Source organism: Pagrus major, chromosome 12 (genome assembly GCF_040436345.1).
Source record: "Pagrus major chromosome 12, Pma_NU_1.0".
Taxonomy (NCBI): domain Eukaryota; kingdom Metazoa; phylum Chordata; class Actinopteri; order Spariformes; family Sparidae; genus Pagrus; species Pagrus major.
The window spans coordinates 14,740,986-14,768,595 of record NC_133226.1 but is presented as its reverse complement, the minus strand read 5'-3'; the positions used below and the strand labels follow the sequence as shown (position 1 = coordinate 14,768,595).

The 27,610-nt window shown below is 41.9% G+C and overlaps 1 protein-coding gene across 1 annotated transcript; it reads right to left on the bottom strand.

Moving 5' to 3' along the window:
• Positions 1–564: 564 nt before the first annotated feature.
• Positions 565–26,519, bottom strand: kcnn2 (potassium calcium-activated channel subfamily N member 2). The gene is made up of 8 exons (XM_073478294.1): positions 26,163–26,519; positions 25,714–25,809; positions 12,063–12,481; positions 11,636–11,777; positions 11,347–11,457; positions 10,782–10,909; positions 5,121–5,190; positions 565–840 (listed from the first exon to the last, which is right to left on the bottom strand). Exons 1-8 carry the CDS (start codon positions 26,517–26,519, stop codon positions 565–567), a joined length of 1,599 nt encoding a protein of 532 aa, XP_073334395.1.
• Positions 26,520–27,610: the final 1,091 nt, after the last annotated feature.

Sequence of the window (27,610 nt, the reverse complement as noted above, 5' to 3'; positions counted from 1 at the left end):
TTTTCCTCATTTCAAGCTTTTTAAGTTATCTCTGAGTGACAGTGTGTGGGAGCGATTTTCATCTGCCTTCCGGTGTCAGTTCACTCGAGTCCGTCAAACACAGCACTTTTCCTCAAAATCACTGTCATGCTCCCTGACTAATTTCTCAGTTTGCTTTGAGGAACACGGCAACTGAATCAAGCCAGCAGAAGCACAAAGTCTGTGAGAAGCACTATTTTAGTGCAATAGTTTCACACATGATAACCTTGCCACCTAAAACTGGCTATCTCTGCATAGAGATGGAGTAGAGCTCTTATCGTACCCCCGTCGATAGGCCTTTTAGTTTTTACTGAGGGAAGCGCCATTATTTGTGGTCATGTCACCAGAGCAAGGATAACAACATCTTTTGAGGTAATAAAAAACAAATAACAGCATGAAGTTATCCATTAAAATGCATTGTCCCCAGTATCTTGGATTCTGTCATCAGAATTTGGATAATACTTATTGAAACCATAAGGCTTTACGATAAATGCAACTTGGCCATATGATGGCAAAAGTCTTCAGTGGAGGCATTCCCCTTGGACTCTAGCTGCTCTCGGAGGAGGTGGGCGGTGCTGTGGAGGACGACCTCCGTCGGGACACTGACTGCGAGCGCTCAGGGCTGTGTTTGTCATAAGGCTGGAGCTGCACCTCCAGGAAGTCCCTGTGCTGCTGGGTGATGACCTGGCTGATGAGTCCCGGCAGAGCCTGCAAGTTACTCAGTAGAGTCTCCAGCTTTGTCTCCAGCAGGGCAATCCTCTTCTCCATGTCCTCGCCTCTCTCGTTCAAGTCCGATATCATGTCATACATGATGTTCTGAGTCTGGAACAGGGGAGAGGAAACACACTCAGCATGATTGTTTTCCAACTTGGCGTTGTTTATGATGGACAATACTGCATGTGTCCATTATAAACACACTGGATTACAGATAGAAACACAGCATTCTTCAATACTGTCATAGATATACAGTTGAAACTGCTCTCCTGAGTTCATTCTGAAAAGTAAAGGTAATAGAAGAGATTAACTTTCTCATCACATCCTGCAGACCGACTTTAAATAGAAAAAACCCCCACATGATTAGACCAGTGATTAGCAACTGTTAATTGTCTGGCACAAAAGCAATTAAAGGATAGGCTCACATTTTTTAAAGTCTGTCTGAAAACAATACTCACATGCTCCAGCCCAGTCACCAGAATAAAGTGTAAGTCTTGTACGTTTCTGTAAACCACATATACGTTAAATTTATGTTACTATGTGTCATATCAACATTTCTGCAATACGTGTCCGATCAAATTCGCATTTCATGTAGGCTATAGGAACTGACTTTAACGCCAGGAGGAGGAGAGTATGGTGGTTTTGTGAAGAGGAGAGACGGCAGTCAAGCAAGAGACCACTGTTCAAGACTGCGTTTCAACATTAAGTGCGAAACAACTGGATATTTTAACGAGATGTCGGGACATTTTCTAGCAGTGATAGTGGCAACAAAACCTGATATTTTTAACAAGGGTCAAGGTATTTTCCAGAAATGTAAGTGGCAACAAGAATGGATATATTTAATGAAACGTTTGGGCAAAGAGGTGTTAGTGGCAAAAAAAGAAAAGAAAAAGCATTTTTTTTCGAGACACCTGGAAGCAACGTTAGTGGCAACAAAGATGGATATTTTTAACGACACGTCATAACAATTTCAATCTGTGTCGCCTTTTCCTCACCCCAACCAAGTAGGTTTTGGGCTTAAACCCAATCTGACCATAAGCACAGTGTTGTAACACATACAATTTAAAACTGAGTATAAAAGAACCGTAAAGTTTCAACATAATTGCTGCTTGCAGAAACGTACATTTCCAACATTTATTCGGTCCACTGGGTTACATGCCCATAGCAATGAGATCTTTAATTGTTGCAGTAGTTCCTTTTCTCTGTACTGGCAGCAAAGAGACCTCTTTCTAACACCATTTCAATGTAGGTGATAAGGACAAAGTCCTCATATTGTTTAAAATGCATTTTAAAGTTCGGTTGAAGCCACTGCAGCTTCAGCGATAATAGACAAAACAAGTGGGTATCTTCCATAGATAGTCTTTAAGTTCCCTTGTTGTGCCTCAGTGTACAGCATGTCTGCTTGCTGATTTATTGTGGGGGGACAGTAACACAAAGAGGGAATTCAGTACTAAAAAACACAGGAGAAACAATTGCAGCAAACAAAAACTCTTTCAATGTACCTATGAGCTTTTGGGCAGAGTGTTGAAGGAATGAGTCCTCAAACCTGAAGATAAGTTAGCATCTGTGCATTTCTAGTTCTCCTGTCTCAAAGACAATGGGTTTTTTAATGGGTTTTCGGTTAGATGCCTAAAATAAAGTCTGTGGTGTGGTTCTACGATGCAAATTATGTCAGGAAATACCCCACCAGCTTTTACGTGTCTTAAACAAGGAGTTGTTTAGCAGAGTGGTTGCTAACAAGTAGCTTAATGCGACTACAGAGCACCGATAGACTCAGCAAACGCTGTGAAGGTCCCCTTTTGGGTGACCCTATGGTAGATGAAACATGAAAAACTACAGTCAAGGGTGCCCTTCCAGTGCCCTTGTCATTTTTTTTCGGCCCTGCCCCTCAAACATCCTCAGTCCACCACTGCTACAGAGGTTGTCAGGGACATTAAGCGCCATCACAACTATTCTAACTTTAACTCTCCAACTGGTTTAGTAGAAAGTTTGGTGGTGGTGACGTTGAAGTCATGTGACTTAGGTATAGTTTGTTTATAGCTTAAAATTAGCTTTTTGACACTGGTGATCTCATTTATGGTTTGAAAAATCAAAAAGTGATGTTCATTTGGTAGATCAAAAGATACAAAATGTATAATTGTCACAAACGTTTGTTTGCCACAGAGCTTATTTTCTGCAATAATCCAAAATCACCTTGACTTTTTGACTACTTGTGATGCTAACTTCTGGGTGGGCCTACAAAAATATATCATTGTTTTCAGACATTGTTGAAAAAACGTGAACCTATGCTGTAATCTCAGCATCTAACCCAAAAGAAAATATCAGTTATCAACATGAGAACAGTCAAATTGACAAATCAAATTTTACAAGTCAAAGTAAATTATGATAATGTTGTGGATTGTGACTGTGACATTGTCCTCCAGTGTTTGGGAAGCAGAAAAGTACATTTCACATACAAAAAAAAAAAAAAAAAAGGTCAGGGAGGACATCAGGTTATTTAAATGCTTAACAGCTCCAACCTTGAGAAGCAGCAGTTTCCTGTTAAAGACTGTCAGAGAAGGGCAGATTTTATTTGACTAGTTTACAAGAGTTCATGTTTCCGTGCAGACGTGAGTACATTAGCCTGTGACCTTGAGGAGACAGGAATGGTGCCTGCTGACGACGCTTCCTGCTCCTTTGATGCATCAATCATCTGTTCACAGACCTTTAAAAACATCTGTGGCTGCAGCATTTTAAACTCCCGAGGTTCGGATCTTCGAAAATAGTCAACAACACACTGAGAAATCCATGTCACATTCGCGATGGGGTGTGGGAGTGATGCTGCTGGAGGGCGGTTTCTGAGGTATTATTCAGCGGAGGATTAATAATCCCTGGCAGCCTAGAGGCGATGCCATCCATCACTTACCTTGTCCTCTTCAGATTTGGGGCGGGAATAATGGGATAGGTTGTTTATGTGAATCAGCGAAGACTAAAGTAGCACTGACACCGCTCAACCTGACAGCTAGTGGAGACAAGGGCTTCTCTGTTTAGTATAAACACAATCCAATCCTTGATTTCTTGTCAGATTTTTCAGCAGATCGAATTGTAACTCCACGTTTGAATAGTTCATGAAATGGCTCATGAATCCATGGGTGTATTGTCTTATACACGTTATTCTTCTTCAGATTTGTCCTGAACTGACCTCATCTCATCTGTAAATCATGAAATCCAATAAGAACACATTAAAAAGTGATGGCAGAAAGAGTCCTGGAAAACCACAGGGGAACAAATATCATAAAAAGAGGATGAAACTGATGCAGCAAAAAAAAAACCTATACAGTTATTATAGATCCACTTCAACGACAAATTGACACCATCAACCTATTTCTGTACGAGAGAATGAGAGGATTAGGAGAGAGAAGAGTGGCAGCAATTTTGCAATTTGGACGACGTGTAATTCAGCGAAGAAAATGCTGCAACATTCATCCACACAGTGCATCACTTAAGTCACATTAAATGCAATAAACACATCTTGTATTAGAGAGATAATGAGTTAAGGGGATACATTGTGATCTGAGGAATTTCTCATTGCACTGCAGTGGCGATGCAGCTGCCAATGATATGTTCAGCTCTATTTAGCTCCATCTTTCCACTGGGAGAGTGAGGGGACTGAAGTTACACTGCCCTCCTATGGCAACAGGCTCTTATAACAGGATCCAGCTGAGTGCCACCGGCTATAAGGCACCTTATCCAATGTCACATCCCAACTCTTCCCGCTGCTGTTTTACAGCACGAGGTGATTGGGCAATATTAACTAATACCGTTCATGACACGCTGGCCCCGATCCAGTTTGACTGTGGCGCACTTTTGAATGTCAAAGCCCTCTGCCTCTCTCTCCTCCCTTTCTGCCTTTACTTCTGGCTGAATCATCAGATCACAGTGTGTCTCCCTTCCCAGGTTACTGTTTCTGCTGTGTCAGGCTGGCGCGCTGCCTGGTCTTTCCCTAAGGTTTGTCAACTTCTGTTTAGTGCATCTGGAGACAAACATCAGAGAATACATAACGTGAAAAGCGGCGCAGACACAAAAGGGGGGTTTTCTTCTCACTCTCATTCAGTAATTTTCAGGCAGACATGTCCTGGGGATAGTGGTTTACACTGTGAAATCAAGATGTTGTTATTTCAAAAACCTAGAAGATGAGAATCTCAGGTGAGCGCAGACAACCAGAATCATCACACAGATTTATTTTTAATCACCTCGTGAACAGCCTGTCTGTTTATTTGACACCTGTAGACTTTGATTATATTAGAAAAAACACAGCTAATTCAATCACACAAGGGAGAGAAACTTAATCAGGATATAGTTGTCTATGCTCATGTAGAATGCAGCAGTAGACTGTTAGTCTAGCTTACCTTAGCAAGGTCCACTAGTGAGTTTGCTTGGTCATTCAGCTTGCGTTGCTCCATTTTAACACTTCTCAATCTGAACACAAGAGCCATTCACAACCCAATATATTAACGCTATTAGAGGTTTATCAGTAAATTTGTGCACACACAAAGGCATACACACGGAGAGCACTCCTAGGACATGCACAGGATGTGTGTAGAAAAATGCAGGGGTCAGTCTGTTTGGTTGAGCTGCATGCAAGTGGAAAGAGACCACGGGGAGGAGGGGGGAAGGAGAATGAGACCACCTTCACGTCCTACTCAACCAATAACTACAACCATTCCACAGGAATGAGGAGGACTCAGGATCAGAGCAGCTATGAAGCATAATCATCACTGATCAAGCTCACAGTTGTTATCTTTCTGGTTAAAGGGACAGTTTACCCTAAAATCAAAAACACATATTTTAGATCTTACCTGTAGTGCTATTTATCCATCTAGTGAGCTGTTGATTTTTGGAGATATTGGCCGCAGAGATGTTTGCCTTCTCTCAAACATAAAGGAACCACATGGCGCTCGGCTTGTGGTGCTCAAAAAAATACATTTGAAAAACTCAACAGTAATGTCTCTACAGAACTCATGACCTACTTCATGTTTACCTCATGTATGAACTATTTTCTTTCTACCAGAACTACACCTGCCAACAGTATCACTACACAGAAGGAAGTGTGCATCTATACATAGACAAGAGGCTAGCTAACTAAGCCACCTAATGTTACAGCTTAGCCTGGAAGAGTGCCATTAACGTTTACATCCTGACTTCCTCCTTTGCTGAGCTGCATCGTTGGCTATCTTAGTTGGCTAATCTCACTTCCTTCTGCGCAGTGATACAGTGCAGTTTGGTAGAAGGGAAACAGTTCCCTCATGAAACTGCTCACAACAAGGTCTGGATTATCTTGAGTAACCGGGTCATGATTTATGGAAAGAGACCTGCTGTTGAGTTTTTCTTTTTTTCTTTTCTTTTTTGCCATCTAGTTCCATTATATTTGCAGAAAGGCAGACATTGAAATGGCTGACATCTCCAAAAGTCAGCAGCTCACCAAAACAATCTAGATGGATAAATAGCACTAGAGCGAAGAGGAAAAATATGTATTTTTGAGGTGAACTGTAAAGTTTATGAATTATTTAGTCACTCAAAGCCACAGATATCAAACATTGTTTTAAGTAAACACAGAGGCTAATGTTAAACCTTTGGATAGCAGCTATCTGCACGTTTTGCTTTTTGAAACTTTCCAATTCAAACACTGAAAAAAGAAACGGTGACATAAGAATTGAGAAATGCTCAAAGGTCTTCAGACCGCTTAAAGGAATCCTGTTAAGCTTGCATCATGAATAGAAAATGCTACATTACTTGGACACTTTTTTCATCAACGGAAAATCCTATATTGTAAACTCAGCAAAATTAACTCACCTACTCCATACAACATGCTTAAATAATTCACATCTCCTGTTTAATTAGGCTTCTAAAGCCTGTTTTCACTCATCCTCTCAGGGGGCTCAAAAACAGCAACTGTGCAGTCTTGTAGTGTGTCGACCACACGTGGTTTCAAGATATTAAAGACTTTTTTTCCCCCTGAATCACCCACGCATGCTAAATTAAACTGGGCACAGTACACAGGCTAACATCATGAGGGTAAGTTTGCCAGAGAAAATAAAATATAATAAAATATATAACTAACTGAGATATGAATGCAGTGCGAGGTGATCATTAGGGTGTTTGTGAATCGAAGGCAAAGAGTAATGAAGATCGAGGAGGGATTTAAGGGGCCCTCGGGGAGTCTGATAATTAGCCGAGATATGCCCATTCTCATGCAATGCAGGATCATTTCTCTGTTTTTCCTGCAGACAGGCAGATGTGGAGCGAAGATGACAGGTCAGACCAACAGAGGGTGCCACAGGCGTCACTAAAGGAAACTACAGGCGAGGGAAGATGTCCTGACAGCTGAGGACCGAAATGCTTCACACAGAGCAGACTCTAAAGACAGGAATACTATTGCAACATTTTATTGTTCAAGTCATTCAATGAAAGAAATTTAAAAAAAAAGAGAAGGAATCTAGAATGATGAAAGATAACAGATATTCAATGTTACATGACTTTGCAGTTGATGTAAGACCTGTTAAAATTAGACATTTCACAGTTGGATGACCAATAGCTGTTAGATGGGGCCGAAGCAGCTCGAGGTCAGGACGAGGAAGCCTACTTGCCCTGTCTTTTATATTCGATGTCTCTTTCCCCCAGTCAATCACTCGTCATGGGCAGTTCTCCTCTTGAATGAGCACTCTAAACCTGCTTGCTATTCATCAGGGAGAAACGGCTATGCTAAGCTTTTCAATACCCCACTAAATCAAAGGCAATCTCAGTTAGTGCTGCACCATATTTTTTTTCCCCCCTCCTGACTTGCTTTCTTTGTCATGACCTCCGTTTACCTCATTGTGGAAAGAAATGCTAATTTTTCTTCAACTTAATGGTCGGGGTGAACCCTCTGCAGCCTGTCGTGCTTTCTTTTTCACCCCCCTCTCTCCGTCCCTGCTGACAGCTTCATGCTGTCGGTCACAGTCGCAGCCTCTCGGGCTCAAACGGGATCGCTCGGAGGCTTTACTCGTGACCTTCCTCGCAGGTCACTTTGCTGTTTCTCCGATCCACTGATCTCTGAGCTAACAAGCACTCACTGTCCTGCTTCTTGCTATGATTCCCACTTCAACCTTGTGGATGGAAAGGGACAGCATTCCCAGAGGGGATCTGACTGTGCTGCTGAGACACTCGACTTAACAGATGTAATGGCCTGGAACTGTAACTGTAAGACACCATGCCTGTGGTGGGTAAAATGCACCACCAGAATGACCTCAGGAGTGTTTAAACCGTGTCGAATGCAAACTCTGCTAATTCTTCTTAGTGCAGAGATGCATGACAGCTGTACGTCCGTGTTATTATGCTGCTTAGCAGCCATGATAACACCAGATCAGCGTCTTTGCTACTGTGTCATCCAACAGAGAAATGAAGGAAATGTGGCTGCAAATGTAGCAACAGGCGTAACAATGGTTCCACACGCCGAAAGATGACCCTGAGCCCTGATCTGTGCGAGCGTGACCGCTGAGTTGTATAACATGACTTGAGGGATGTTATAAATTATACACTTGTGCTGTCTCCTGTAGAGCTCTAGTCGTCATCCTTCGGTACGTGAAAGCACAGTTGATTGGAGTTTAATCAGTGGCTTTCTGATTAAAGATCAAAATCTTATCACATCCATGCAGAAATGGAAAGAAAAACACCCTCCATCACTGATAATTGAAATTCACTTTTGATGCATCTGTGGGAGTGTTTACAGTGTGCAGCATGTGTCGATAAGGAGATTTTAAAGGTGTTTGTGCTGGTTGTTTAAAGCTGTTTGCATCCTAAACTGTTGAAGATTGAGTGTAAAATGTGAGACTAGTGTGTGTTTTATCAAATTGCCATGCCACTCAGTTGGACAGACATCTAATAAAATCCTTAAATGAAATAATGTGTGGACAGTACGATTGTGTCGTGTTTCTGTGACATGAATTTCACTTATCAAATGAGGGAGTGTAATTTTTTAGTCACACTATCGGGTTCAAGGACAAGCTCTCGTTAGCATGCACACAACAGGTCTGTATCTACATGTGAGGCGAAGACTTACTTTCGAGCTCTATTGCATTGTGTCGACACAAACAGGAAAAAAAGGAAACATGAAGTAGACAAATGAATTATTACAACATCATAAACATGTCAAAATCTGTTTGCTCAGGTCTGGCTGCTGGAACCCTCATCTCTACTCTGTCCCCTCAGCACTTATTTCTTCCTGCAACTTGCATGTTATCTCTGTGTTTCTGCACTTCAGCTTCTCTAAGTCTAATCCCCTTTTTTCTCCACACTAGTCCTGGTTATCAAGAATACAGTGAATCGAAACAACCTCCCTGTTAACTTTAGTAAACATTGGTCAATGCAGACAGTGCCTCAAAGCGTCTATGGCTCCATTTAACAACTGTTTACACCTTACATCCTTTACAGTGACTGATGAGGACCACTGACACACTGCCTTGCAGCTCTGACCGGATGAAAAGGGCCCAATGATATCTGATTTGATGTTTACCATCGCCTCATGACAGGTCAAGGATGGCTGTAGGCCTTTTCCAGCCCTCCACTCGACTGATCTGCCCGCTCTCAGGCTGCTTCCTGTCCTACATTCATCTCAATCCACAGTCTTGCATCACATCCTGCAACTAGACTACAGGCAATGCTTAACACTCTCCAAGATAAGGCCTGTGAACACACTATTTCCTGAACAAAACAGAATCTTTACAAGATAAAGGTGTGACGGGAGGATGTTTGCACCATGCTGAGCAGTTGTCCTTGCAAACAAAGCTGTACGTGACTTTTTCCCAGCGAATCTGGTTCTGTATAGATTTAGCTTAAGCTCCCGGGGATTTCCATTATTAGGCTGTCCTAAAGAACAGGAGGTGGACATGAGACGCTGTCGTCACCGCTGCAAAATCGCCTGAATACGGCAGCGAGGACATAATGACTAGACAAAGCAGCCATGACAAGAAGCTATTAAACGGCCCAAATCTGGATGCGGGTTGCAGCAGCAGCAGACAGCTGTGTGTGTGTATTTCTCAACCATGTGATTAAACATCCTGATGTCTTTAAAACATAAATGTGTGTCAAAAGATTCATGAGCAAATCAAAGCTGCACACAGGAGACTACAAAGACCTATATACGTACATAAAACCACAGAAAGCACACAAACATACAAAAAAGGGACATTTCACTTAAGCATAAATCACCGCACATCTAGTTATTGTAATAAAGCACTGGGTTGAATGCCAGTTATTTAAAGACAAAGCCACAGACTGGATGTGCTTGTAAGCACTGTAGGTTGAAGAAAAACAAGAGCGAGGTGAGGCTAAAATCGATACTGTTTTGGAGTTAGGTAGCACTTCGGGGAGTCCTCGGGGAGCCACTAAAAGACTAGCTGACAGGTAAGTGTCTGACCAGCCGCTAGGAAAGTAGAAACCCAGATGTGTCAGCCCCTGAGGTCAGCATGCAAACTGACATACAGCGAGAAAGACACACAAGAGTCAGTCTGACAGCAGAAGGTGAGAGAGAGGGAGAGAGATCAATATCATACCGCTGTGAATTCTGTAACTCAAGAACATTTCATGGTCATTTTTTTTTTTTCAGGAATACTTCTGTAAAACTGACTGACTTCCTCCACAATCTTCTGGCAAGTTTTTCCATTCTCATTCAGAGAAAATGCCATTTTTACACGGATAAAATATGCAACTTTCATCCTGACACTTCTAATACAAATAGATTACAAAAACCTCTATTTAGCGTATCAGCCAATACTATTTACATACATTGAGTTCCGTTGCACATTTTACCACACGTTCTGATGCGGAATCAACAGGCCGACTCATTATCACGTCTGCAAATTTTAAAGTTAGTCGAGCCGGGTGAACCGTGGTCACGATGCTTCAACAATAAGAGCACATATATTTGCTACAGGTGTCAAACAATTCAGATTTCAGGTTCGGTGAATCAAGCGAATGCACTGCTGGATAAAAAGGCATCAGACACAAGATGACTGGCGTGGCGTGGTACCTACTGGTGAATGGCTTGAAGAAATTTTCTCTGGTGCTTCCTGACTCTGGCGTGGTCCATCTTCCTCACCAGTTTGGTGTTCTTATAGATGAGCCACGTCTCCCTGAGAACATTCGCAGCTGTGTTTTTCACCTAAAGTGCAAAAAAAGGGAAACATTTAGGCGACTGTGAGACATATTATGCTCATTTTAAGATTCATCATTTTATTTTGGGTTACTACTAGAATTAATTTACCAATCTGTTTTAGCTCCTGTCTCCTTAAGGCCCCCCCTTCTGAATACCCAGTCTGCTCTGATTGGTCCGCTCGCACATGGCTGAGCCAGCACCGCTAACAACAACAGAGCAGCTGTGCTAAATCAATTCTCACGTGCCAACTAGCTGCTAGGCATTAATTATGCAAATGTGTGAGTCCAAGATGTAGCAATCAAGAGTCTTGGTTGTTGCCAGTTTGTGGAAAAATTTAGTTCTACTGTTAGCTAGCTAGTGTTGGCAATGTTAATGTTATCTATCCTTGGTTTTAACTTTCAAGATGTTTTACTCCTTTAACCCGATGCAGAGCTTTCACTTACTCTTTTTGTTAGCTGGGTGTCCATCATAAAATTGTGGACATGTTTTTCAGCTTTGGTTAATTCCAGTTTCTTTGCCACCACAGCCACCACCAAGGCAGTGCAGCCAGCACCCTGTGAAATAACAAGAATGGACAAACACAAATATAAAGGTTGGATTTTTACATATTTCATTTGCAATATTCCAGTCATGAAATATTAGTAGCGTATTTGTTACACTCTATGGGTCTTTCAACACTTTCAGAATCCCCAAAAGTTGAAGCTCTTAATCCGTTTTTCTCCATTTTCTCACCATAATGCCAGTCAGGAGGCAGACTCCTTTCCCACAGTATGTGTTTGGGACCATATCCCCATATCCAATGGTAAGAAACGTGATTGAGATCAACCACATGGCTCCTAGAAAGTTGCTGGTTATGTCCTGGTTGTCATGGTACCTGCAATAAATAATAAATGCAATAGGTTGACCAACATTAGTGCACCTGAGAAAGCAGATGAACTCCGACTTTCTCATTTTAAGAAAGAATTTAAAAAATCCAATACAGTATCGAACATGAGATTAAATACTTTGACAGAAGGGTTATAATCTTTTCTCGCAAATCTTTCTATCTCGATGCTCAGACACAGAGCGAGCTATGAAGTGTGTACATTATCTATTTTTATGCCTTATCTATGTTTCATGCCGAGCAGTGCAGCATAGCGTGAGAAACTGATCCAGGCACCTCTCGCAAGCTCTCACAGTCCATGCAGCGATGATCCACAGCGAGATGGTGAAGACCAGCAGCACAGTGCCTGGACAGATGGTCATGAGGGTCTTCATCACAAAGCGCGTGTTGAAGTTAATCTTGTTGAGTGCACCGATGCTGCGGGACGAGGCGTCCGTGAAGAGCTTGCTGTGCAGCAGCATGACACGAGCAATGAGGTACAGCCGCAGGAACATGGGGATGGACAGGATGATGTCCACATCTGCATCCGTCTTGGATGGCACATAGGAGTAGGCCAGGCGTGCTGTCCAGGTGAAGGTGTAGTTCCCTGGGATGGGGTGGATGGCGCACACCAGGATCTCCAGGCAGATGAAGAAGATGCGCTCATATGTCATGGCTATCCTCCAGTCATCGGCCGCGTTGTCCACCATAAATAACTGCAAGGAAAGGGCACGGTGAGGCCGACGGAGGGTAAAAAGCATCCAACATTTTCATCATGGTGACACAGAATGCTGCAGGAAATCATTAAAGCCCATTACACAATAAGTCACAAATATCCTTGAGTCTTTAAATCACATTTTTTGAGTCACATTTTTTAAAGACATCAGCAGTTTTTTTTTCATGTCGTTGCCCATTTAAAACAAATGATATCTATACGTAACATAAATTCAAGAGAACAAAATTGATCCATAACAACAGTTGGAAGACGTGCAGCAAAAACATAACAATACACAAATGTTGTGATAATGTGAGGACGCTACACTCTTTCAAGGCCAAACATGACACAAAGATATGTCCAAGGGTATCTGATGAAGGCTGCAACACTGAAACACCATGCCTTTGTTTATATGAATACATTATCTAAAGAACAGCATGGTGTATTAGCTGCTTTTATGTGTTTTGTCCGGCCTCGTAGGTCGGCCATTTGTTTCTATCACTGCAGTTAACTCAAGCTTCAAGCGTTCTCGAGTTTGATTTTCATATTAAAGTGAAATAGATGGAACAGAGCAGCTGCCTCGAAGGTAGAAAGCGACTCAAAATTAGAGCTCGGTCAATTAATACATTTGTTGATTTGCAGAAAAATACCTGTTTTCATAATCGATTCATTGTTTTTTAAGCAAAAACTGGTTGTTTTAATTTTGGGGAACAAACTTTAATCAGAAGAGAAAGATCTTCATTGGCTGATTTTTTTATGCCTAAATAAACAAACTCTCTTTTGTTTTCATGGGTGAATAAACAAACTGACCTGAAAGGACAACACAATTTCATACTGTTTTACTTTGTTTATATGTGGCGGGCCCTGCCACCTTTCTAGCTTCAAACAGTGTTCTGGGGACCTTATTTTCCTCTGAGAACAGCTTGTTTATCCAGTTATGGACAGATTAATCTACAAAGAAAATAATTTTTAGTTGCAGTCTCCTGGATTCTGCCACAAACGTCTCCTCTGTTTTTTCTCTCCTTCACAAAAAATAAAAAAACAAGTGTTACATTAGCAGCATGCAGTAAGCATTTTTAACTTCAAAGCGTTATACTGATGAGAACATCTGCCGCCTCCACATTAGCATTAGGTTCTGGTCGCCTGGCCACCCCGACCAGAAGGTAGGCCGTTCCACTGGGGACTTCAGTGTGGGTGGATTTCAGCACCCCTCATCACTCTTCTCCACCCAGTCCTCTGTCATCTACAGCAGCTTCCTCACATGGTCACCTCTGCTGCTCCCTCCTCTTGTTCATCCCTTCTCTTCATCACATTCAATCCAATCTACACCTATCTCAGGCCCAGAAGATTCACTGCCCAGTGTATTCACCCTGAACTAACGACGGAGCCCGTGACCGCCATCACCCGCTCATTCACAGTGATCCCTGATCATGCTTATAGCCAGAGATACGCTATCGCAATCTCACTCCTCTCCCTAGATTTTACATTTGCTGGTGCAGGTTGAGGATTGAATACTATCAAACTGTATTAGCTTCTCTTACATTTGTCAAACAATTCCTCTTGTTGACGTGACACACTGATATTCCTCCACAGCGGCTCCTGCCCTATCCACTCAATCACCTCAAGGTCCTGCGCCTGTGTACAGGCCGTCACAACTGGCAGTAGATATTTCACAAAATGTTGCCGTCAGCAAAACACAAGCGAGGTTTCCTGGCGGCTGTTTTTGCCATGAGAGCAGAAGCCGCTCTAAAGGAGAGAAAAGAGAAACTGCAGGATTACATTTTCTCGGGAAACTCCTCACTGTGCTCAGTAATGAATTATAACATGTCCAGCCACTTCTCAGGATTTAAAACGAGAATATGCACATACAGTTGAATGTTTTTGCCTACAGCTTAGCATCTTTTGAGAGCAGGATTGCGCACAGGTCAGTTCAGTGTGCAAGCTTGCAGCTTGGATTTTCAGTCCACAAATATCTGCTGGCATTACCCATGAAAAGATAACTTATTTATATTCATATTTATATTTATAATATAAATGTTATGGATGGGGTTTTTAGTTCAGTTATCTCCTGTTTTAGTTTTGTCGGTTCACTCCTCATGTGTCATGTTTTTTGCTGTGCGTTTAATGTCTTTGTCCTTTTCCTGTCCATTTGTTAATTAGTCTTTCTGTACTTAAGCATGTGTTTTCCCTTACTCTTTGTCGGTTCATCTGCGTTTCCTGTGTCTGTTCTTAGTTTTTTCTTCTTCACTGGCCCTTCTTTTGCCCACATTTTGTTTATTTTGTTTCCAGCCTTTTGTTTTTTTAACCTGCCTGACTCTGTGTGTACGTTTTGGTCCTCACCTTTTTGCAAACCATGACAGTATATTTTGAAGTTTAGGGACAAGACTAAACAGAGTCTTTATTTCTTTCATGTCCCAGATTCTTATTTAGACTCATTCTTTTCTTGCTGGATTTACTGAACAAACATTGAATGGATACATGGATGCCACTTGTGTGTGCTAACAATCACGTCTTATTATCAGGGCTTTATTTTATAGCACCTATTGGTTCAATATGTCAGTTTTCAGAAACACTAGATGTATAAAATCTTAATAGTTATTATAATCTCTCTAAAAGAACACAACTCCAACCTGTTTTCATATAGGTGAAGTAAAATTATGGCAGTGCTGAGGCCCCCCGCTGTTGGTTTTACAGCAACAGTAATAATAACTGTTCATTTTTGAGTGCTGCTGAAATACTTCATTAAAAAAATGCTCCATTTGCTATGGTTATCGCATTTTTGGCAATTGCTAATTCCACTGCTAATGTGCATTTCTGTACAAATGATTGTCCCATTATCATATTAAGCCTGAAATCAGAGTTGAGTTGAGAAATAAGGAGGTGAGTGCTGTGGTTTTCTCTATGTCAAACCCTGGGGAGGAAAAAATAAAAATAGAGTTCAGCCTTTCGTCCCATACCAATAATTTCTGTACGTTAATAATAATTCTACTGTCCCGTAGCTGTTTAGTGCAGTTATAAAGGGACAGTTCAACCCCAAAATCAAAAATACATGTAGGAACTATTTTCTTTCCGTATCACTGCAGAAGAAAGTGTGCATCCACTCGTGGATGAGAGGCATACTAACTAGGCTAACTAAGCTAGCTAACGTTGCAGTTCAGCCAAGGAGGACGGCATTAATGTCTAAATCTTTGTCACGAACATGAGCCTCTCATCCATGAGCAGATCCACGCTTCCTTCTGTGCAGGGATACACTTTATGTGTGTGGTTTGGTAGAAAGAAAATAGTTCCCACATGAAAGTGCTCACAACAAGGTCTGCGGGTTATCTTGAGTAACTGGGTCATGATGTTGAGTTTTTCAAATGTATTTCTTGGCGCTCTGAGCACCTCAAGCAGAGTGCCATCTAGTTCAATTATATCCGAGGGATGGCAGACATCTCTATGGGCGACTTCTCCTAAGAGGGAAAATAAGTACTTTTGATTTTTAGGTGAACTGTCTTTAAACCAACTTTTCTCTGTTTAGGTTTATGAATCATTTAATCACTCAAAAGCCACAGATATCAAACATTGTTTTAAGTAAACACAAAGGTTAATGTTTCACCATTTAATAGCAGGTATCTGCACATTTTCCTTTTGAAACTTTCCAAGATAAATGTTAAAAAATATTATTTAATGTATGTATGTATGTATTTTTGATTTTGGGGTGAACTTCCCCTTTAATTCTATGTGAGATAAAACATCATAATATTCACTGGTGGCACGCTTCACTACTCGGCATCTTGCCAACTCGTCTCCATTTACTTTCATTTGGAATTTCTCATTATAGAAGTAAAAAGTGTCCCACTCCTGGAGGCTAATGGGATCAGTGACCTAGATTGTAAATTTAGCAGTGATATGTTACATAAAAATTGAATTGCTGAAACAGTCATATTTCTCACCATTCAACAGTCCAACATGTTCAAGGACAAAAAGAGCGCACAGAACCGATCAATAACACTGCCACTTTTCTCACAGACATACATGAGTGCTCCACATGCTACAGCTCGACAGCTTCAAAGGCGCCCTGACACTACAGCCGACACACAAACTGCACTGAACCACAGCGCACGCTCATTACAGCGTCTGAGCCAATTATATGTCCAACAGCCTCTGTGGAAGAAATATCAACTGTCAACACGCTGGCACATTACAACCAAAACAGAAGCTGCTTACAACTCACACATGCCCCCAGCACGCATGCTACAAACCATCCCACAAAGCCTCATTTATATTAATTCAAAAGCTACAATCAAAGTTGCCCCCAAACACACAAAAACAGATGAATTAAAATTTCAGAGGCAGTTGTTCATATCAAATGAGCGACACTGAGCTCCTTTAACAAACTGACATCTGTCAGAGAAGTGTGTAACTCTAACCACAGCTCGTCTTGTTCGCCTTTCCAAGAGAGTGTAATGTAGACACGGAAACACAAGCTGTGACTCCACTCCGCTACGGTTTCTTACTTACAGAATTAGGCCTCTGAAAGCAGCTAAATCCATTGTTTGCACACAGGACAAGCAGCGTTTTATTTTACGTTTCAAACGACAAACCGGACCCCGTCAAAAGCAGTTACAAACTTTGTTGCCTCAAAACAATGTAATTAAACATTTAAACGCAGGTTGCATAAGGAAAGCCTACTTGGTGGGTAAAAGCAATTATGGTAATGGATGACCTGAAATACAATACTCAAGGGCCCTTTACCTCCGAGCATCAAATATTCCATGCCGGCAGCAGAAGCAGCAGTTATGACATAGAGGTGGAGGGAGCTACATCTGCAGTGGAAAAACCTTCAACTGTGTGTTTTAAATCACATCAAATATATGATACAGAGGAGGACGCTCCGATTTAGGCATAAAAACACACAGGTGATGAGATGGGACACTTTTAAATGAGTTACGTATCAGTGGATGACATATCATTCAAACACAGCGAGTAAAAAATAAATTAATCACAATTAAAATAATGCCGACAGAGGCTGAAAGACTCATGCAGTCTGGTAATCAGCACTGTGACGTGTGAGTTTTTAAAGCAACATAAAACAACTAATGGAGGTTCAAAGACGACAAATGATCTCTAACCAGATGAGCTCTGAGCTCCACAAGCAGAGTGCCAACTAGTTCAATTTTATCCGAGAGATGGCAGACATCTCTATGGCCGACTTCTCCAACAATCAATGGATAAATAGCACTACAGGTAAGAGGAAAAATACGTACTTTGGATTTTGGGGTGATCTTCCCCTTTAATTCTATGAGAGCTAAGACGTCATAATATTCACTGCCATCACAACTCGGCATCTTGCCAACTCGTCCTCATTTACTTTCATTTGGAATATCTCATTAATCTGTGATGTGATGAGTTTTTAAAGCAACATAAAACAACTGGTAGAGGTTCAAAGACGCCAAATGATCTCTAACCAAATGATATGCGTGTTGGTCAAATCATTTTATGGTGAGTAGTTTTATTGTATTTTCATAGATAAACAGCCATTGTGCGTAAAGATAAATTTGAGTGGCATCCTGGTAAACACATAGTTTTGGTTTAATTTGCCCATGTTTTGAGATAGCTCTTTCTGTGAATTTTGCCTTTAACCCAGTACAGTGAAGGTGAATTTAATTTTGCTTGTGGCGCTTACTGAATTAAAGGAGCAGTGTGTAGGTTTTAGTGGCGTCAAGCAGATTGTAACCTACAGAATACTCTCCCCTTCCCAGCGTGTAGAAGAACCTACGGTGGTTCCTAAAAAATGCAAAAAACTTTATAGGCCCTCTCCAGAGTAAATGTTTGGCCTGTGCATTCTTGGCTACCGTAGAAATATAGCAGTGCAACATGGCGACCTCTGTGGAAGAGGACCTGCGACCTCTGTCAGATATAAAAGGCTCATTCTAAGGTAACGTAAACACGATTCCTAGTTTCAGGTGATTATACACTAATGAAAACTTAACAATGAATATTATATTCCATTTCTGCCAATAGATCCTCCTAAATCACACATGGGCAAAATACAGCCCATGTGGGAACTGGGTTGCGGACAATCTCAATCTGACCTGCAATGTCCCCAGAGAATAAATAAAAAGATCTCCAAGAAATCAATAAAAGGCAGCGTTATGTTAATGAATCTCGAGGCAAATGGCTCCATTGAGTCTGTATTCCTATTTAACTCATGTTGGCTGAACTCAAGCGACAAGTTACGTTAATGGTTGTGAAGAGAGAGAGAGTGTGTCACTTCAAATGCAGTATGTTTGATATGCCAAGAGGGTATTGCAGTGTTTATGGGCTTTAACATCGAGACATTTTCGCCAAGCAGGCTAACTATGCCACAAACTTGTCATTGTGGGAAAGAGATGAAAGAGCCCTGAAAACTGCCTTTAGCTTATTTGCCAGGCAGAATATTCACAAAGCAGTCAACCATCCAAGGGTCGGCAACGAAAGTTGGCGACACGCCTCATACAAACTCACAAAACAGAGCAAGCCTTTCTCTGATCTTATATAACTTTTATTTTATTATATGGACACACACACATCTCTGTACATGTGAGCGTGTCTGTACCCCAGCTGTAATATAAACCAAATATCCAATACTGGTCAAAATGTCCTCACTTTCCAAAAACTGTACAGGAACACACACATTAAGCTCTGCATGATACAAACAGTCAACACTGTACACAAATCCAGCTGCCGCTGGCTTCTCTCAGACATCAGCTTGTTTTTTGATGGACAGCCTCATCACTAAGAGTGCACGCTCCTCATTCATCATGACGAAGTTTCATTCATGTCAGGTCGCGACACGTCACAGCAGAAGATGTCCTGAGCTGGTTCCCTACCTGTCCTGCGTCTACACACTGCGGTCTCAGAGGGGCTCACCTGGGTTGGTTACTGGTTTCACTACGCTCAATATAACTAATGGAGTCCAGCTCAATATTTAATCTGTGTAATGTGGAGATGGGAACATATATCTTGTCACCGAGAATGAAATCGCTCAATCTCATTAGTGAATTAGTTCGAGAGGTTCAACCCAATTAGACATTAATGCAATACTTTATTTATGATATCAAAGTGAGCCACTAACAGACCACTTTGCTGAGTAAATCTGAAGCTGTTGCTGTTTCACTTTGCTTTTGTTTCTGAAATTAACTCTCACATTTGCATATACATTCCTCTATTCAAGCAAAGTAAAGCCTCTCTGAGCCAAAGTAAAAAGCTCGTATAAATCTTTCTTTCTTTAAATTGTCGCTGCTGCTGCGGCCAAGCTGCTCGCATTAATAATCTAAAAAAACCATCGGCATGTTTACAGTCACATGCGGAGCACAATTTGGTAAATGCCGTCATTAATAATCTTTAGCTCTCGGGGAGGCTGGGTGTCTCTGGCCTTGGAAGCCTGAGTGTTCAGTGAAAACATTGAGGTCACCAGCCAGTGGCGGTTATCTGACTCCCGTCTGGAGTCTCAGGTGGAGGACAGATTTCACTGTGAGAAATGCAGAGCGTCTCCTGCAGTTACACCATATCTCTGACACATACACACCACCCAGGGGCGGTGTGACGAGCACGGCCAAGTCCGACTCTGGCAGGATTCGCTGGCATCGTTTGGGTGTTATTTTATCTTTTCTGCAGATTGTAGAGTGTAATACCGTGTGACTGTGAAACATCAGCGCTGACTTTTATCACTAACGTACACATCAAAGACAGAACAGCCCCCAAAGCTTTTTGCATTAGTTTAAGAAAACTCAGCAGAACTGTCATCACAAGGTACAACGACATAGCAATGGCCTTAACACAAATGCCCCACGGCGAAGAGCCTTTGATGCGAGAAGAAGTGAAAACTCTCAAGATGTCAGCTTCTGTCTGTTTGGGAATAAGGTGAACTCATCAACCATCTGAACAGCAGCGAGAGCTGGAAGATGCTCGCAGCTCATATCAGACTTTGACAATGACAAATCAAAGTCATGAAGCAGCTACAGACTCTAACCTCTCCATTTCCACTTGCGCTGTACAGTAAGTCGCTGCCTGCCAACACAGCAAACTCAACTCAACTAAAAAGTCTAAAAATTCCTCGGGCGGATCGCCAGCTGTCAACAAAAGGCATCACGGGGACCGAATCAGGCCGATAACGTTTCAAGGAGAAGTATAAAAAGATGCTGAGCAACATCAGTATGTACAAAGGAGGATTAGACATTAATATTATTCCTCCTAATTGTAGGCGCTGGGACAAATCTGAGGACATTTAGCAGGACACGGACACACTGTTTCTCTCCGTTAATGCACTTGGCTCAGTAGGTCAGCCATCACTGCCATTGCAGCGCGGCAGATGTATCCCTAAACAATTCAAATGACAGCTGGTGTCCAACATCTATCCTGTCTGACCTGACCTTTAGAGTTTTCAGTCACTCGGAGCAGAAAAAAAACTTCCTGTTGTTACACCCTATAAAGGATGGGAGGGCACGGTCTTTACCGAGTCTGACAAGTAAATCAGTTTTAAGGGCCTAGAAGTGGGGCGGAAATATTTCATCATCCTGACTTATGCTTCCACATCTGACAGGCATCTGTGAGTACACATGGATGTGCATGCATAATCTATTTCACTGCAGGAGCAATATTTCCCACATAGAAAAGTGCTCTTTAGAAACAGCACTCTACTGGTATCGCAAACACTTGAGGCTCCTGTAGAGCATTAACATACAGACCACAAACCACAGACATTACATTAAACTGAATAACACAACAGCAGAGCGTTCAAAGTATATTTGATGCGATGCTTCCCCAAGGTGATAGGGCTACATATAGAAGGTTTGTGATCTGTTAGGTGGAACTCTGTGTTAGAAAGCTGTGGTGGACACATCAGTGATTTGTCAAAGTCAAAGTCAAATTTCCTAAATCATTCGCAGTAACAGCACAGTTTATGGAGATTGTTGTATAATGTCTGTGACTCTGGAGAAGCTTTGAAAGATCTGAAAAAATGACTCATGTGACTGCAGATAGATCTGCAAAACTGCAGATTTATTAAAACGGAAACCAATTTTCAGTGGAGTGTTACTACATTAAAGGTGTAACTCCTTTTGTGTGTAAAATTCCTCAGTGTGCAGCATGCACCAGTCGTGATTGCATCACTACTGTTCACACAGGACAAAGATCCTCCATAATTTGGCTGAGTGAACCAGACTAAGAGGTCGAGATCAAGACTATGACTTATCATCCGTGTCTTGTCAAATCTGATAAATTGCCTCATGTGATGTTGAGTTGGTTGAATCTGAAGACTACAAGTTTGACAATAAAGAAAATTTGTTGATGTGAAGTAAGAAATACGTGAGATAAACAGACCTTTGTCGCCCTTTTCCTTATTTCTGCTTGAGGCTAGTGGCTCGAGGCTACATTAATTAAATGTATTTAAAAAAGCTGATATCTCTGCATCTTCTGATTTAGACTTTTCTATAAACTCCAAGTCCAACTGCAACGATAAATAAAAGGAGGATTCTTTAACAGAAGGTGCCTGCTACAAACTAAAATCACGGAGTTTGACAGATACGGCTTTTACAAGGCAGGTGAGGTCTAATAAAAAACAGAGCTGAGACGATGAATCTGTCTTTTAAACACTGAAACACAAATGAAGTCAAATCGTGATTTTATCAGATGCAAATGAAAGAAACACAGAAAATGAAAAGGAAACACACACACACACACACACACACACACACCCGGTGCTGTTGTGTGTGCATGTGTGTACCATTAGCATGATAGATTTAGAATTAATTTGTCTGTGAGCGTATGTGTGTGTGTGTGTGTGTGTGTGTGTGTGTGTGTGTGTGTGTGTGTGTGTGTGTGTGTGTGTGTGTGCACATATGTCAGTCTGCGGGAACCAAGTAATGACAGAGTAGCGACAACAGGCACAAAAGCCCCTCAGGCAGGGACGCAAAGGAGCAGCTGGTGTGGTGGAAGTTGAAGTATGAACACTGTGAAGTGGATTTAAATAGTAAGACAGAGTCAGTTTTCAGGAACTGGCTGATAGTTTGTTTCAAAGGGGTCCTGATGAATTAGAAAACAGACCTTACAATCAACGTCTACTTTTAGAGAGACGCAGAAGGAAGTGAGTAAGACTGCAGGGACGTTCTGATGTTTTTCTAACTCAGTTAAGTGTTCAGGCGTCTGCGTCTGAATTAACTGTATATGAATCACTGTGCAGAGGGGATATGTGGTGAAAAGTGCTTTGAGGTAATCAACTCTGACGCAAACAATTGCCTTTATAAAGTTTTCTAGGTCAGCAAAAGAGGAAGTGTCGTTATCAATGAGAGAGAGATAACCAGGGTGAAGAATGTTTTGGATATTGACGGGACTGTCAGAGGATTCGGGATCAAAGAGGTTAGAAACAGACTTCCTGTGGGGTAGATGTGCTGCTGCTGACAATTAAAAAAATGGAGAGAAAAGCTTGTTCTAGAGCGAAAATGAAAATTTCAGCTCGCCTGTAGTGAAGGAAAGAATAATGCTTCACAGCCATTTTTAATGTGTTAAACAGAGCGTTTAAGCTTCATAAAACCGCCACTGTCGCCATATTTACGGATACAGACGTGTTGCTGTATCATGAAAGTAAGAATATATGAACATGTTTCAAATGCTTCAGAGCCAAACTGGAGGCACTGACTTTTTAGAACTTAAAGGTATAATATGTAACATTTCTGCATTAAAACGTGTAAAAACGTGAAGACCTTTGTTTGATGTTGTTTTCTTTTGATTGAGAGACCCCTTAGTGGAAGAAATTACATACTTTGCGTTTTAAACATAGATTTTTAGTGGAGTATTCCTTTAAAGCAAGTATTTTCCCTAACATATAAACTGACACTGTCATTCAGAACATGTTCAAGAAGGTCAGTATTATTCTTTCAACTGGCAATAGACGACTTCTTTGCTTTAAAGCTGCAATACCTGATACATTTTTTATTAAAATAAGTATTTAATAGCTCTATATTACAACAGTAATCACTGTTATGGAGTGTTTCGTCACAACCCATGTCTCTCCTCCTGTTGCTCATACAGTATTGGAAATTTTCTGGTATCCCGTCCCACTTTATCCAATCAGGACAGAGAACCCCATAAAGAGGTGGTCCGGTCTGATCCCCCTGTTTGCTGCTATGTCTGGTGATTACCGCTGCACGTTTACGCTGTGAGAAGAGGGATTGCTAACTGCAAAACACACAGGAAGTTAGCTAAAGCGATGACAACACTTACAGCAGCTTTCATCCTGAAGTAAATACTGATCGCACAGAGCAACGGCTGTAACACATAACACCATCCACACATAGACTGGCTCCCTACCTGGCTGGATTTTTCACGCATTTCGGCACACAGGAAGAACGTCTGACATTGCACAACCAAAACAGGAAAAGACATTGTTTTCTCTGGTCACTAACACCAGGTAACGTTGGAACAACTGGAATACCTGTAGAAACTCTACATGGAGAAAGAAAAAGAACCCGCTGATGGAGGAGGCAACGAAAACAAAGACAGAGTGATAGAAACTGAGGTTAAACAAGAATGAAGGGATCAGCATTAACTTGATGGAGAGCGCCAGTGTTGTGTCAAAGTCTGTTCCCCAGCTGATATGTGTCCCCCCTTACCACTTGGACCTATCTTACCTACTTATTCATACAACCAGGTGTTTAATCGGGATTCTTACGGTTGTGTTTTGCTTAGCGGTAGCCACATTGCTAACGCTGTGTTTGCCACAGTGAAACACGATAAGGGGGGAATTTGTTCTCTGTTTCCGCTTTGAGGAGGAAATACATTTGTCAATCTCGTGAGAAACAGCCCTGAAATAACAATTCAGTGCTTCAGCATTTAACTGGTTTATTGTGAACAGGGACCATAAACATACAGCTGCTGCACAACCACCAATTTAATACAATCTGTTACAGAAATCCCTAAATGGGAACCTGCTGTGACGAGGAACACACCTCAGCAACGTGTTAGTCACATTATTCAGCATCAAGGAAAGTTTGCACAAGCAGGAGTTGAAAAAAGGTCTGTTTGTGAATTAAATAATTTACGCAGGATTAAAGTTAAGAGGTGGTGAGGCCGAGGGGAGGGAAGAATGATCCTCTCATGCAAACGTGCAGTATGCTTTCTAATTTATAAACAGCTACTGGGAACTGTCTGCAGGGGAAATGAAAACACTTCTGTTATGCATTGAAATATGGTAATGATGTCTGTGCGTTTCTATCATCCCTCATAAAGAAAGGTTTACAATGAGACATCTGAAGGGGGCGACACATTTTACTGTTGGGCTATTTCAATGACTGATACTCCCATGGGACTTGTAAGTGCTAAATATACCAACAAGGCTGATGAATTTACTGAAGCTAAAATACAAGAGCCAAACGTAACATGTTTTACTAAAAGCTCATCTACATTTTGAGTAAGAGCTCATGCAATTTAGCTGAAGGCATTCTTTAAAAAAAAGCACCATCTTGTTTAAAAGTAAGAAAATCCATTAACATGATTAAACATGGTGTCGTCCGAGGTTCGAGAAAATGCTTGAGCTGTGTTTCTTTTCAAGCGAAGTTTTCCTTTTAAGTTGATTTAATTAAAAAAAAAGAGAGAGACAGAAGAAAAGAAAGTATCTAATGCATGAAAGCTTTCTGGCAACATGCATCCAGCCTGCAGGAAGTGGCCCCATTAATTCAACAAAGACACAAGTGCTGAAGCGCAGGAAGAAACTGTAAGTATAATGCAACAATGCTCCGAGGCAAGGTCATAAAACTGTCCAAGTGTTGGAGCATCATCTCAGGGGAGGCTGCCAATCTATATCCATCCACTGAGCCCTGCGAGGAGTTCCTAAATCTTATCAAAATGTATAATGAAGCGTTAAAAGATGATGGCCAGTCATGGAATTAGAGGGCTGTATGGATTTTCACTTTAAAATCAAGAATATAAGGTTCATGTTGGGAATATAATTTAATTGAGTAATTACAGCGTCCCACGCTGCAGAGAAATTGAAATGTAACACTTCATTTGCTTTCACAAGAAGTTATTTGCTTTCCTGGACTTCAAGTCAATAAAAAGCATCTTTTCGAACCTGCAAACCACTCGGGGCAATTTTCTGCAAAAACTCAAAAACCTATTTGTGACATCCTGTAAAGTACAGCTGTGTGGAAACATTCAATGTGATGAGACATTCACTGTTAGAGCAGAGTAAGAAAAAGAGGGTTTCAACGTTACCTGTATCTCTCTCGCATGGTATATGATAATCAGCCCCAGGAGAATGATTGTAGAAAGGCTTATCAGGCATTTTAGAGCTAATGAATACAGGGACTCCTGGAAAAGAGCAACAACACTAAAGCCAAACAACACACGACAGCATGACATAAAAAATCACATTTTTAACCAGCTTGGAAAAAAAACATGCATGTGAGTAATAACTCAGCTTGTTAGGATGCAACAGAATCTGACATGTGATATGTTTTGGGGGTTCCCCTTCATGCTTGGACAGCAGTGGGCCTTTTGGCCTGCTGTGTGACAGACAGTGTGACTACATGGGACACTTTGCAGTGAGCCCACACTTCTGCTGCCTGTTATTCAAAGTGGCTGCTCTGCTATCACACTTTTGCCATAACTTAGTCAGTCGCTAAATTAACTCTGAAGAGCACGGGCTCGGAGAAAATACGCACCTTTCCATAGGCTCCCCATGAGAGTTCAGTCTCTATAACCATAACAACGATCCCAAACATCCCAAAGATTAAAGCATAGTCGCTGAGCCGCTTCCTCTTCTCAAACAAGGCCCTCCTGTGCCCGAGCTTCTCCCCAATGTTCTGGTTCTTCTTTTTACCCGATTTGCCGCCGCTGTGGCTGCAGCCTCCCCCTCCGTCTCCCGATGCGTAAGGCATCAGGGTGGTGGAATTATTCTCCGGCTTGGATACTAAAGTGTCCGACGCATCTGCGGCTGAGATGGGCTGCAAAGGCTGGGACTCGGAATCAAACTCGTGTATGTTTCTGCGGGACGAGCTCAAGTTGCTCAGCGGCCGCATTACGCCGCCGTTGTATCTGCAGCTGCTCATGGCTATTTCATTGTAGGAGTTACTGTCTTTGTGGCTGCTGCCCAGGCTGCCCCGCTGCCGATCGCGGCAATGCTGCTGCTGATGGTGAGGATGATGATGCCTGGATGAACTACCATGACTAGAGGGTGTGAACTCGCAGACGCTGTACTGGCAACCTTGCCTCGCCGAAGACGTTTCCGAAGGTGTCCTTAAAGTTCCCACAGTGGTCGGCGACGTCCCGCGAAAGACGAGGCTTTTTCTCGCCTCACAGGTGCAGTTATTGCAGGTGCAGCATTGCTCGTGCTGCTTGCCGAGCCGATCCTCCCGCCCGCAGTAGTGCTGGTACTTACAGTGCTGGAACTGCTGCTCTGGAAAGAAATCGTTCTGCAGCTGCAATGGGGTTTCCATGTCAGTGCTGCCGTTTAAAGCAGCAGTCGGGTACCACAGAGCACCCGACGAAGGGCGTTATGGTACTTACGGGAGGACGGAGCGGCTGCATGGATAGACCCATTTCGGCTCCGGTAGAATGAGACCGGAGCTTCCGATTGGGCAGAGGGGACCAAAACAACTGGTCCGACGTCATGAACAGGTTGCAAACCATGAGATGTGAAGCCCACCCTTAATCTCATCAGGATCAACAGAAAGCCTTGCAGACAATCTGGTTTTGCATCATTTTTGGAGATCTACCTGTAGTTTGACACCTGTACACAGCTGCTGATCAAAGACACTTAAAGGCCAAGTTCACCCAAAAATGAAAATTCACTCATTATCCTCTCAGCCTCATGCTGATGGAAGGTCAGGTAAAGTTTCGCAGTCCACAAAACATTTCTGGAGCTTCGCAGCAAAAACAGCGTTGCAGACGTAGCAGAAGTAGATGGGGACTTGTTTTAAAATGTGAAAAAACAAAACAAAAACAAACATTAAAATAGCTCCATACATCTCGTCCAGCGTAAACCAAGTCTCCAGAGGCCAAAGTTTATTTTAAAAGATGTTATTTACAGCCAAAATCTTCTTCTTAGACGCGAAAAGTCACTTAAAAGTGAAAGTGTTAACGCTGATCTGAAGTGGATGTTCAAGCTTGA

Excerpts from the sequence above, each read along its gene's own strand:
- kcnn2 (XM_073478294.1), bottom strand. The coding sequence starts at position 26,519 with ATGCGGCCGCTGAGCAACTTGAGCTCGTCCCGCAGAAACATACACGAG. Across the intron at positions 5,191-10,781 it reads TTTCTTCAAGCCATTCACCA|ATTGAGAAGTGTTAAAATGG; the intron begins GTAGGTACCACG and ends TCTTGTGTTCAG. Across the intron at positions 841-5,120 it reads CACTAGTGGACCTTGCTAAG|ACTCAGAACATCATGTATGA; the intron begins GTAAGCTAGACT and ends CCCCTGTTCCAG.